This window comes from Octopus sinensis, linkage group LG11, assembly GCF_006345805.1.
Source record: "Octopus sinensis linkage group LG11, ASM634580v1, whole genome shotgun sequence".
NCBI classification, from domain to species: Eukaryota; Metazoa; Mollusca; class Cephalopoda; order Octopoda; family Octopodidae; genus Octopus; species Octopus sinensis.
Window position 1 is genome coordinate 73,215,410 of NC_043007.1, and position 14,421 is coordinate 73,229,830.

Consider the following 14,421-nt stretch of genomic DNA (forward strand, 5'->3'; position numbering starts at 1 on the left):
TATAACATCAGATGTTGGCCACTTAAGGCAGGCAGGATTGGCTCTTCTATAAATGCTCCACTTGTGTATGATGATGGCAGTGTTTAAATATCAGTTAAGAACCTACTAAAATTTCATGTTTGTAGGCACTCTGTACTTATAATTTAAGCTCTTCAAAATTTACTAAAACACATTATTCATCATCATCACCACTTAACCTCTCTATTTTCCATGCTGGCATAGATTAGGTGATTTGACAAGAGAGTCACAAGACTGCACCCAGCTCCAATGTCTGCTTTGTGGTTTCTACAGCAGGATGCCCTTCTTAACATATATCACTTTATACATTGTCATGAATGCTTTTTATGTGGCTCCAGCACCTGTGAGGTTACTAAATAATTAGCAAAACAAGACCCCACATATGGCAGGGCATTATTAGTACCATTATTTTACATCTGTACTGTCACTAAGTGTTAAAAACTATATAATAAAGACATTATATTGGCAGACGAAAATTTCATCAACACTGGCAAATGGGACTGTTGTATCAAGTGATTTCAGTGTAAATTGCAATTTTATCAGCAACAGGCTACCTACCACCAAATGTCTGTTGGTGATGAAGCACAAATTACACTGAAATTATGTGATACAACAGCCCCATCTGCTAGTGTTGATGAAATTGCGTCTACTGTTATAATCTGTGCTTTGTTAGCATTTAATGTCTACACAAGATGATTTCTCACGATAATAACCACAGTTTACAGCAGGGTTTCTCAACCATTTTTTTCATCTATGAGCCCCTTTGATTACTATTTTGTTCTGGTGGACCCCATAGCCATTCGATGTTTAAAAACTAGTCTTATAGAAACTTTTTTTCAAAATTCCTATTTTGTTTCTCAAACATTAACTTGTGTAGGCTGAACTCTCTCTCTCTTTACTCTTTTACTTGTTTCAGTCATTTGACTGTGGCCATGCTGGAGCACCGCCTCTAGTCGAGCAAATCAACCCCGGGACTTATTCTTTTTTTTTTGTAAGCCCAGTACTTATTCTATCGGTCTTTTTTTGCCGAACTGCTAAGTGACGGGGACGTAAACACACCAGCATCGGTTGTCAAGCAATGCTAGGGGAACAAACACAGACACAGAAACACACACACATACATATATATATATATATATACATATATATACGACAGGCTTCTTTCAGTTTCCGTCTACCAAATCCACTCACAAGGCTTTGGTCGGCCCGGGGCTATAGCAGAAGACACTTGCCCAAGATGCCACGCAGTGGGACTGAACCCGGAACCATGTGGTTGGTTAGCAAGCTACTTACCACACATCCACTCCTGCGTAAAACACTTGAGAAAGAAACATTTGTTTCTTACAATACATACATCTAAATCAAAATTTATTCAGGGGCCCTTAAAATACTACTGTAGATCCCCAATTTACTATTTTGTTGTGTGGGCCCTGCCAAAATCTTATATGGACCCTGGCTGAGAACGACTGGTGTACAGCATTCAAAACAATAAGTTGGATGTCATCACCATCATTTAATGGTTTCCACGCTGGGTTGGGTTGGACGGTTTGACAGAAGTTGCACCTGGTTCTATCATCCATTTTGGCATTGTTTCTACAGCTTGATGCCATTCTGAAACACCAACCACTCCGAGAGTGTACTGGGGGATTTTTAAATAGCACCAGCACCAACAGGATTACCAAGTACCTTGCAAAACAAGGATCTCTCAACTGGGAAGGTGGAAGAGTAGTATCGAGGGTGTGTGGCTTAGTGCCATTTAAGGTATAGAGGAGATAATTGTCTTGCTGTAGAGTAGATACATAGATACTCCAACTGGAAAACAAAGGAAAGTGACTAGAGGAGACTTTTGCACTTGGTATATATGTTTGCTTAGTGGAGTCAAAAGGGATAGTTTGGGAGGAGATTTACCTGCTATATGTAGTGTAGAATTAGATGCAAAGTAAGTATCCTGGTGATTACTGTCAACTCAGAGAGCTGATAACCTGGTTTGCATGGCATATAAGTGACTGATGTCCCAACATTTCCCTTGAGAATGAGACCTCAGTCTGTTGTAGGTTTACTCATTTAGAGCAGACTGGACTGAGTGAAATGAAGTGTTTTGCTCAAGAACATAACACTCCACCCAGTTTGAGAATTGAAACCACGATCAAAAGAGCAACACCGCAACCACTAGGCCACACACTGTCACATGAAGTTAGATGCAAAACTGGCAGAAAATGTTGAGGCTTTTTCCATGCCAGGGCCCCTTTCCAAATAATGGTTGAGATATGGTAGAAAAGAAGATTTCACAAAGTTGGTTTAGTTTGTAAAAAATAAAAAAAATGAGATCTTACAGGTTATATAATGAATAGAGGCATCTATTGCAGCTTATATGTGCTGGTTTTGCAGTTGTTGTTAGTTATAAGTTTTGTAGTTAGTAAGGATGGCTGACTTTCTCTTTCCACCTCTACCCCAGCCACCCCACTCACTCTTACATAATGATAGAAGCCATGTGTCTTTTCTATGGCAAGAAACCTATCCGAGACCCTTCTCTCATACTTTAACCGCTATCACCTAGCATATAGCTGTCTTTCTCACTCTCTCTCCCTGCTCAGTTGAAGAGCTTAGTCTTGCAAGATACATGGCAAGCTCATTAATACTGGTGCCACTTAAAAAATACCCAGTACACTCTGTAAAAAATGTGGTTGGCATCAAAAAGGGCATTCAGCCATAGAAATTATGTCAAAGTAGACAGTGGTGTTTGATGTAGTCCCCCAGCCTGGTGAATCTTGTCAAACTCCAACCCATACAAGAACGGAAGGTGGACATTAAAAGAGGATGATGATGCTTGTGTGTTTAGATTTACAAAAGCAAGAACTGGTTCTCAATACATTGGAGTAGAATTTATTCATTTTGATCTACAGTTAATGATTTATTGTCATTCTTTAGTGTTTCTTGCCATTTGCAACTGTTCAAGTGTATTCAAGATAAATACATAATCCTAGTAAAAGAACAGTTAAATAATTTATGGCTAAGAGAACTACTCTAGATTAGGAAGAAATCCAGTTGGAACAAAGATAGGATCTTGTATCTTCTTTTCAAGAGTCTACGTCATTATGTGAGATAGATATTTATTAAATATATGTAGGTCACACCTTGCATTGTGGGAGTATGAAGTTGCTCTATCTTTGTTATTCCAGGTTTAGGGAACATTTTAAATTTTACTATTCATTAATTTCTAGATATATTGCAATAAAATGTTAGAATTCTCAATCCCTTGAATGAATGAATGTGTTGATTGAATCTAATCTTAAAGTTGTTTGCAATGAATCTGCTTGATATCATCTGTAGATATTATGCTTGCTCTATAAACTGTTGCCTTAGAGAGACATGATAACCATCATCATCATCATCATTTAACGTCTGTTTTCCATGCTAGCATGGGTTGGACGGTTCAACTGGGGTCTGGGAAACCAGAAGGTTGCACCAGGCCCAGTCTGATCTGGCAGTGTTTCTACAGCTGGATGCCCTTCCTAACGCCAACCACTCTGTGAGTGTAGTGGGTGCTTTTTACGAGCCACCTGCACAGGTGCCAGATGAGGCTGGCAAACAGCCATGATCGGATGGTGGTTTTTACGTGCCACCGGCACGGGAGCCAGACGAGGCTGGCAACGGCCACAATCGGATGATGCTTTTTACGTGCCACCGGCACAGAGGCCTGTCGGGGCAGCGCTGGTAACGGCCACGTTCGGATAGTTCTCTTACGTGCCACTGGCACTGGTATCACAGCTACAATTTCCATTGATGTTGATCGATTTCGATTTTGATTTTCACTTGCCTCAATTTTGATTTGAATTTTGATTTTGATTTTGAATCCAAGTGGTATTTTGAAGTTGCAATCTGGTTGGGATAGTGGAGGTTGGCTAGATATTATATTGTAGTATGAGTTCTGGGAAGCATTGCTCTCCATACAACAACAGCTTATCTTTATGTTATTGGTGTTGGAGAACAACAAATTAGAGAATTCAGCAACAGCAATAAACATTTGGAACAAAACAAAGTAAAACAAAACGGAATACAATTAAGGAGTTTTACAATGCAAAAGAAAACAGATTTTAAACTTGAATCAGTAACAAAACAAATCCAAATATGAATTAAGTAATTATATTTTATAAATGACTTTATTTTTTTATTACTATAAAACAACATATTGTATATATTATTGGATCAAAGGAAAGAATATGAAGTCTCTTGAATAAATATACTTCCTAAGTAAACTTTTGTAACATTTGAATTGATAAATTTTATACAAAGGTAAATAAGAGCAGTCACGAAAGCATGATATTTCTTCATCTTCTATTTATTAAAAAAAAAAAAAAAAGATGAAGAAAAATATGCAAGGATAAAAAAAAAGGCAGCAGTGTTGATCTAATCAAATTGACAGTGTAACTAATTAGCATTTCTTTTCTTTGTGCCAATCAAGTATTTTTGTTTGCAAAATGTCCACTCCAAAATATGATGTAGTTATCACAGTATAGAAGATACTGATGAACAGACAGTACCAGCGAACAAATGATGAACAATAAAAACAGTAGAGCATAAAAAGTAACAAAATACTCCAACCTATCAAAAACACATATAAAATAGAGCGAACCAAAAACTCACTTCGTGCTCGATATGGGCCTCTTGGATTTGATTTTAATTCTGCTGAGAAAAATTTCTCTGTATAAAATTGTTTCAGCAGATTTTCTTTTGTGCTCCATGCATCTTTACACCAGAGTATGAGGTCATCGTGTGTTTGAGGGAGTTTATCATTTGGAAATGTACGGACATAAAAGTGAACTTCTTTTGGAAAATTTCCCATGACGATATCAATTTCATCTTGAGGAATATTAATAGGATAAGCAATTGAAAGGTCCCAAATAGCTTCCATTTGGTTATCTAGAAAGAGTAAATGAAAAAAAAAAAAAATAATAAAAGAGGTGAATGATCTGTTAAGTGTACACAGAGGATAGTGTTTATAAAAACAATGCTTGTTTTATTCAAGCAGACAAATATTTTAATCGCTTTGCCAATGAAGGAAATTGCATTTGTGTGAAAATGAGAAAGAAATGTAAAAAAATAAAACAGCTGCAACAACAGTAATCCAATAAGAAGCTTCTATGCAGCTGCTCATGATGCTAGAAATAGCTACAAAATCTCCTTCACTTCACATCCTGTTACCTTTAAAAAAAGGATGTTTTAGATATATTAAAAAATTGAATGGCCATAGTTGGACTATCTTTTATTAATGGCCTACTCAATTAGAGCTGGCTTGGGTTTAAACAATAACTTTTGTTAGATGTGGTTTTACTCAAAATAGGCAGATTAGTAAACTCAATAACATACAGCCTTCGATCTGTATCAGTTCTTCAGTATTTCTCCTTAATTTACAATTGTACCCAGCTTGTTTGACTATGCTATACTACTAATAATTAAACTGCATAACTGTAGTGAATATTTATCATCATTTCACTTTTCCATGTTTGCATGGGTCAGATGGATGCCCTTCCTGTTGCCAACCTTCACCCGTTTCCAAACAAGTTCATATTTCTCCATAGTTAGGCATGTTTTGCTCTAGAAGACTGAAAATGAACATTGTTTGTATGATATTGAAGCATGTTTACAATCATCACAGGAATGTTAGCACAGTGGTAAAAACATGCAGCCACATATACACTGGGCCTCTTTCAGTTTCTGCTTACAAAATCCAATGACAAGACTTTGGTCACCCTGGAGTTATACCATCCCAAGGTGCTGCACAGTGGGACTGAACCTAAGACTATTTGATTAAGAAGCAAACTTCTTAACCATACATGCACTTATATACATGGGTTGGACAAAATAATAGAAACACCGTAAAATTTCAAACAAATCTATCTATTTTAATATGGGGTAGGACCATCTTTGGAAGTAATTACAGCTTGAATTCTACAAGGTGTGGACTCGTACAAAGTTTGAATTGTTTCCAAAGGAATTTTTGTCCATTCTTCAGCTAAAACAGTCTCCAGTTCTTGTAGTGATGACGATGGATGATAGCAACTCCTTACTTGTTTTTCTAAAATGCACCATAAATCTTCAATAATACTGAGATCTGGGGACTGTGGTGGCCAGATAAGATGTTCAACTTCACTAGAATGTTCCTCGTGCCATTCAGTAACAATTTTAGCTGTGGGAATTGGTGCATTATCATCCTGAAAGATTGCGTTTCCCTCTGGAAACAGTTCTGCAACCATAGGATGAATTTGATCGGGTAAAATGCTTAAATAGTCTTGACTATTAATTCTGTCATGAAGGGAAACCATTGGGCTAGCAGATTTCCAAGATACAGCCCCCCAGATCATCACAAATCCTCCTTCATGTTTAACAGTTGGGAGAAGACAGTCTGGGACAAATGCTTCTTTTGGCTGTCTCCACACGTATACTTGGCTGGTGGTCGGAAATAAGGTGAATGAGGACTTGTCCGAGAAAATAACATTCTTCCACTGCTCTAGGGACCAATTCTCTAAGTTTTTACTCCACTCTAAACACTTTGCAACATTTGTTTTTGAAAGTAGTGGTTTTCTGATTGCAACCCTCCTGTGAAATCCAGCTTTGTGCAGCTCCCGGCAAACAGTTTTTGTGGAAACTGGCTTCTCGAGGTGGCCATTAAGCTCTGCAGTAATTTTGGGAGCTGTACTTTTGTGATCCTTTCTAACAATTTGCGTAAGAGTCCAAACTATCTGAAAGTTTTGGTTTTCTTCCAGAGCTTTGTTTCGACAAGGAGGTTTTTCCCTCTTTCTCAAAGGCTGTGTCATTACTTTCAAGACAGTACTTCTTGATACACCAAACATTTCGGCTGTTTTTGTTATACTAGCACCTGCCATACGAGCACCAATAATTTGACTGCTTTGAAAGCCCGACAGATCTGTCATTTTAATGAATTTTAATTACCTTTTTGTGATGATATCTGAAAAGAAACAGCAATTTTAGCAAAGCATATTAAGCAACACTAATAAGAAAATAAATAAACTTTTGACAGTTTTATAAATATTTCAAAATTATGATGCTATTATGCAAGGTGTTTCCATTATTTTGTCCAACCCCTGTATATGGAATGGAGTTGATAAGATCCAGGCTACATGTTCCATAGTAAGCAAAACTTCAGAAGAGGTAAATATCCAAACAAGGTGTATACCACAGGCTACTCTTCAGGCAAGGATATTTTGATTAAATGAAAGTTTACATTGTTGCAAGGAGGTACATGTTAACACGGCGGGGCAGAATCGTTAGCACACCGGGCGAAATGCGTAGCCGTATTTAGTCTGTCGTTACGTTCTGAGTTCAAATTCCGCCGAGGTCGACTTTGCCTTTCATCCTCTCGGGGTCGATAAATAAAGTACCAGTTTCGCACTGGGTCGATGTAATCGACTTAATCCCTTTGTCTGTCCTTGTTTGTCCCCTCTATGTTTAGCCCCTTGTGGGTAGTAAAGAAATATATATATATATATATATATATATATATATATATATATATATATATATATATATATATATATATATATATATATATATATATATTATATATATAGGCACAGGAGTGGCTGTGTGGTAAGTAGCTTGCTAACCAACCACATGGTTCCGGGTTCAGTCCCACTGCGTGGCATCTTGGGCAAGTGTCTTCTGCTATAGCCTCGGGCCAACCAAAGCCTTGTGAGTGGATTTGGTAGACGGAAACTGAAAGAAGCCTGTAGTATATATGTATATATATATGTATGTGTATGTATATGTTTGTATGTCTGTGTTTGTCCCTCTAGCATTGCTTAACCGATGCTGGTGTGTTTATGTCCCCGTCACTTAGCGGTTCGGCAAAAGAGACCGATAGAATAAGTACTGGGCTTACAAAGAATAAGTCCTGGGGTCAATTTGCTCGACTAAAGGCGGTACTCCAGCATGGCCACAGTCAACTGACTGAAACAAGTAAAAGAGTAAGAGTATATATATATATATATATATATATATATATATATATATATCCCTTTCGTTACTAACCCGGCCGTAGCCGGCCGAACAATTTTTTGGTTCAAAGTACCAACCCGGCCATACCCGGCCGTTAGAACCCATTGTTATTTAAATGTAAATTTGAACCCAAATCTCGTTGGTACATTCGTTAAAGCATGTGATTTCACATTGTAAATAGTTAAGTTATAGTATCCGACATTGCTTGAAGTGATATCTCAACTCAGTGAATTTTGGGAGATTTTTTTCCACATGTTTTACGGCATCGATTTTTCTTCAACTTTGAAAATGGATAGGAGTTTCATGTTATCAAGCATTGATTCCGAATTTAAAGCTTTGTCAACGGAAAATAGGGAGATATCGAGAAAAAGAATGAAATAGGTACTAAAGCACGTGGTGTACAAAATAATGAATATTTTTTTATCCGAAAATGAAAGCAGCGCCTTCCGAAGAAACAAAGCGGCGAAGGTGACAGCGAAGACGATTTTACATCGGAATGAAGTAAAAAAACTTTTTAAATGTTTTTATTAGCAATTTTCCTGAGGAGATAAAGTTTATCTATAGCCTTTCTTAGGAAGTGAAACCATTAGACTTTTATTTTTTTCAGTATGCTAGTTTGAAGCGATCAATGTGGAAACAAACTTACGCAGATTGTAAACAAACCCAAAATCGGGGTTCAAAGTTTGGGAAATTTGTGAAGCAAATTACTGGGTACTGCGTGGATTTAGTTTTTATACAGGGAAAATAATATTAGTCAGCATGGCCTAGGGAACGATGTGGTCTGGAATTTATCACTTCCATACCATAACCAGGGCCGTATATTATTTTTTGACCGATTTCTTTAGTTCGGTCAAACTTACGGTGGATTCCAATATTTCAGTTTATTCCACCTTTATGGTACACCTGTTGTGCATTAAATTCAACTGATGTGCACAATTCTTCTTTATCAAAATTTTGTTGTATACCCATTTGAATATTAGCTGATGATTCATTTTCTATAGTGATGTTTAAACAAAATTTTTATTTTTTACCTTTTGCTCAATTTAAAATTTTAATATTTTTACCTTTTGCTCAATTTACCTGGATTTACCTGTAATTAAAGTCACTTTGAGTCAAAAGTTATGCAATAGAATTGATTAAGAACCCTTCCTTTAATTATGTTCCAAATATCACATTAAAATGTTGATAAGTAAAAAAGTTACAGTTATTTAATGAAACAAGCCTAAATTCATGATTATTTTAGAATTAAATTGAAACTCATGAGGGGTGTATTTTGGTCAGAAATATAGTAACGAAAGGGATATATATATATATATATAACATTTTGTTGTATCTATTAAGTGGTTGGTGCTAGGAAAGGCATCCAACCGTATAAAACCATGCCAAAAATAGACAGTGGAGCTTGTAGCCCTCTGGCATTCTAGCTCCTGTCAAACCATGAAACCCATGCCAGCATGGAAGACTGACGTTAAATAATGATGATGCAAGGATCATTAAAACCAATAATGTTAAAATAAACTGAAGATGTTAACCCTTTAGCATTCAGATTATTTTGTTAAATGTAACGCTTAGTTATTCACATTGTTTTGAATTAATCATGAATTATCTTGTAGCTTCAAGTGTATGATGACGTGGTAGTTTATTTTTAGAATGACAATGTAGGGTAGGTGTAAGGAGGCAAATGTGACCAGTTTGAACATAAAGCAACTATAATATTTTGGCTGAATATAGCCAATTTAAAAGGTTCAGTTCTAAATAGCTATTAAACAAATAGTTTGCAATATCATATTCTCCTTGTTTTCTATCTTAAGATCACTGGATATGAACAAACTCAATTAACATTGCAATTTTTTTTGTACTTCAGAGAAAAAGACTACTTTACAGAAAAAGACTAAATTTAAATATCAATATTCCATATTTTAATCTAATAAACATTTGACACAGACAACATCTGTTATTTGTTGTCATCACAAGTTTCTAACAATGACATGACAATTTTAGAAAATAGAAAACAGATTAACTGCTGAGGCAACGGCATTCAAAATGTTGTTCCAACCAAAAATTCACAGTGTCATGGTATCACCCAGACAATCAGATATTGTTATATACCACTGGTCAACTGGCCACAATGCGCTTTGCATTGTTTTACCTTTGAAATGACATCACCCTGCTGGCTAGGCGAGCAGGCCAACATTCCTTTATTCTATTCTCAGAATGGAATAAGCAGAGCAAGAGCACACACAAAGACAGAAAGTGTCAATGAAGAGGTCAAAATGAGTGAAGAATGAATACATAGTTTGTGTGTTTATTTGGGGGAAAAAAATGACCATCCCAAAATACAATATATGTTTCAACACATGGTTTCACATCAGGAATCTTGCAACACAAATTCATAAACATAAGTGTGTGTGTGTGTCACAGTGTCTGTGTTTCCCACCCCAACTACATGACAAACCAACTGGTGTTGGTTTGTTTACGTCTCTATAACCTAGCAGTTCAGCAAAAGAGACTGACAGAATAAGAACCAGACCTAAAAGGTAAGCACTGTGTTCAATCTGTCTGACGAAAACTTTTCAAGGTGGCGCCACAGCATGGCCAGAGTCTAATGACCAAAGTATGTAAAAGATAAAAGAAAAATACTAAAGCTAATCATGGTGCAGGCATGGTAAGAAGTTTGTTTCCCAGCCACATGATACCGGGTCAGCCCCACTGCATGGTACTTTGGGCAAGTGTCTTCTGTTATAGCTTCAGACTGACCAAAGACTTGCGAGTAGATTTAGTCACAGAAACTGAAAGAAGCCCATCATATACATATATATGACTGTGTGTCTTTGTCCTCAACCACCACTTGACAACTGGTGTTAGTGTGTTTACGTCCCTGTAACTTATCAGTTCAGTAAAAGAGACTGACAGAATAAGTGCCAAGCTTAAAAAGATAATAAATATTATGGGAGTGAGATTTCTGGCAATTTGTTGGGCTTGAGAAGTCAAGCTAAGTAAAATTGTAGTCATCCATACATTCAAGCATGTCCTTTACAGCCATGCCCCACCACTCCCTCACTCAGCCTAGCAGTCTTTGTCTAGTGGGCTCATGGACGCTGGTGCCACATAAAAAGCACCTGCGCTGTTATCACATAGGAAAGCATCGGTGCTGGTTCCACATAAAAAGCACCCATGCCTGTGCCATGTTAGGGTACCTGTGCCAGAGTCACGTAAGAACACCTGTGTCAGTGCCACATAAGAGGACCTGTGCCAGTTCCACATAAGAGCACCTGTGCTGGTGCCACATAAAAGCATCTGTGCTGGTGCCACATAAAAGCACCTATGCTTGTGCAACATATAAAGCATCGGTGCCAGTATCACATATCAAGCACTTGAGTCAGTGCCATGTAAAGAGCATCCTGTAAAGTGGTTGGCATTAGGAAGAACATCCAGTTGTAGAAACCATGCCAAAACAATCAAATGAAGCCCAGGCAGCTTTCTAGCAGGCCAGCTCCTGTTAAACTATCCATGGAAAACTGATGTTAAATGATGATGATGGTCGTTGATTAGTCTGACTAAAATTCTTAAAGGTGGTATCCTAGCATAGCCAGAGTCAAATGAATAAAATAAGTGAAAAATAAAATTAAGATATTAAAGCTAATCTTTCAGATTGAAAACTACCTTTTTAATTCTTTGAATACTTTTTAGTATTCAGATTATTCTGTTGAATGTAATGCTTATTTATTTATTATTTTGAACTTATCATCTATTATCTTGTAGCTTTGATATTTCGATGATGTGATTGTTTATTTTAAGAATGACAGAATAAGTGTGAGAGGCTGGGTCTGGCTAGTCGAAGCATAAGACAGGTAAAATATTTGGGCCTGATATAGCCAGTTTCAATACTAAAGTGTTAAAAAAAAAAAAAAAAATTCAGCTCAAATAGTTAAATGTACAATTGGACAGTTTATATTTAATTTTTCAAATGATATATTAAAATTAAAAGAGAAAACATAAACAGCCGAAATGGGGTTCCAAAGAGTCTCTAGAATAATATTACTTAACAGGGTGCATAACTTGAAGATCAGCAGAGTTTCTTCAGATTGATCTGCTACTTCTCCACATTAGCTCTGGTACCATGGACATGTAATTAGAATGTTGTAGGAAAGAATCAAAATATGGAATCTTCAAGTAGAGTAAACCAACAGCAGACCCAAGGTTGGATTGAGATGGCTGGATAATATCCATAATCTTTAGTTGGTCATGCTTGGAAATCCAGCTGGAAAATCTAATGAGGTTTATTTCTGATAGGACCCTAAGGAAGAGATGTCTGAATACACTACCCCAACGACCCTCCCAGATAAAAAAATATAAGTTTCAAATGATGTAGATACACATACCCTTACGGAGGTGTTCAGCAATATAGACAAATCCAGTGGTTTTTGGATGTAAAACATATTGATATTTTTCTAAATGGTGTTTTTCAGCATAGTCATTACTCTTCTTCACAGTTTGTTCTGTCAAATCTGTTCCTTCGGGAAATAAAAGAACCTGCAAAGAAAACAAACTTCAAAATAGTATTTCAGTATCAACTACAGCAGATTTATATTTCTTAACCTGTGCAGACACTGCCTGGTGCTTCAAACTTGTTAAAGTATTGTGCACAAGGTAAGCCTTTTAAACACTAGTTTAAATATCTAAATGCATCAAATGACATTATCTTGTTCCTAGAAATAAATTTTTCAAAAATGATGGAGTCTATTCACTTTTGAGATGAATGTGTGTAAATAATTAACGTCACATGAGATAGTGTTGAATAAAATATATGTGTGATGTCATTCAAGTGTAACTGGAAGAGATAAGACCTATCACTACAAGAATACAACTGGGAAAAATTTCAGCCCCTTACAAAAACATTCCACTCCATCCTTTACTTTCTTCAGGTCCTGATTCCTGACTCTAAACAAAAAAAACCTATTAAAAGAAAAAAATTTAATTTTTTTTTAACGCTTATATCTGTTTAATAGATAACTATGACAACTTGGCATTTAAGCATCTTAACACCGTCACATTACATGAAAAAGTCAATAACATCACACCTAGCCAGCTCGAAAGCTATCATAAACACTGGCTGGACGAACACCTGTGAAGAGAGTTTACTTATAAACAAGATTAAGTACAACTTCACCACAAGAAAAAGTAAACTTGCAGCCGTCTATCATCTCAAAAACATGGAAACCAGGATCAAATTTTAAAATTAGACTAACTGCAATAATATTGCAGCTGGTGCCTCAAAACTCAAGAGGGTGGCCTAGAAAGACTGAAAGAAAGGAATAAGCAGAGAACTTTATCAAGTAATTCAAAGAAGGAAAGTAAAACATAAGATGTAATTAGCAAGGAGAAAAGCAGAAAGTAGATTTTACATGTTTCATGACTTAAGGATGATACGCATAAAATGTTCCAGATTGCAAAGTGTTTAATAAAATATTGAAATGTTGTGGAAAAGCAAGTGCGAAACGATAATGGTACACTTCCTTACACTGTCACCGAGAAGGAAACATGGCAGTGTTATTATTGTGATTTGCTATTGAAAGATGAGATATAAAGGTCTTTCTCATTTTAATTAATAGCAGTATGAGATATATATAATCTTTTGATAATGACCACTTGTTACAGTTAGTTGACTGCAGCCATGCTGGAGAACTTCCTTGAAGGTTTTTAGTCAAACAAATCGGCCCAAAGACTTATTCAGAACAGTTAATCAATAAGTTTGTATTATTACTATGTTTCAAAATTTCCTATGTCTCCATAGAACAAAGTTCACATCCATCCCTACTATTTTTATAAGGCTGTGCCTTTTTTATTATATCCCATCTTAGGTTAAATTCGATATTTTTTTCCTTCAGTTCCCAAATTTTACTAGACAGCATTGTGCAACCCGCCTTATGTTTAAGTCTAAAAGAAGAAAAATGATTGTTCAAACGTTTCTTTAGGTCTATGGAACATCTGAAATAAAGATACATTTATAAATTACATTTTAAACCAGACAATGACCAGATACCGGACATTTTGATCTAATTCTACAATTACAACTTGGGGGGGGGGTGATTCCCGATATTAGTATTATTTAGGAACAAGCTGTTTTTATTTTCATAACTAGAGCTATTACTAGCATTAGTGTTATTTCCCTTATCTATAATTATATTGTTATGTAAGTTAGAGTTGTTTGTTACTAATTTTTTCCTAATTTCCTCACTTTCCACATTTTTATTATTATCATTCATATTATTGATATTATTATTGTTTATATTAATGTTATTATTATTATTATCATTATTATTGTTGTTACTATTTATTCCATTTCTAGCTAACTTAATATTTTTTCTATTTAGTCTAGCTATTATG

At 36.0% G+C, this 14,421-nt stretch overlaps 1 protein-coding gene across 1 annotated transcript in view; it reads right to left on the reverse strand.

Moving 5' to 3' along the window:
• Positions 1 to 4,147: 4,147 nt before the first annotated feature.
• LOC115217170 (lysocardiolipin acyltransferase 1) overlaps positions 4,148 to 14,421 on the reverse strand; it is a 36,081-nt gene continuing 25,807 nt past the window's right edge. Inside the window, exons 4-5 of the mRNA XM_029786795.2 lie at positions 12,417 to 12,567; positions 4,148 to 4,938 (exon numbers count right to left, since the gene is read on the reverse strand). Coding sequence (XP_029642655.1) covers positions 4,451 to 4,938; positions 12,417 to 12,567 — 639 coding nt within the window. The 3' untranslated portion in view covers positions 4,148 to 4,450. The remainder of the gene's footprint in view (positions 4,939 to 12,416; positions 12,568 to 14,421) is intronic.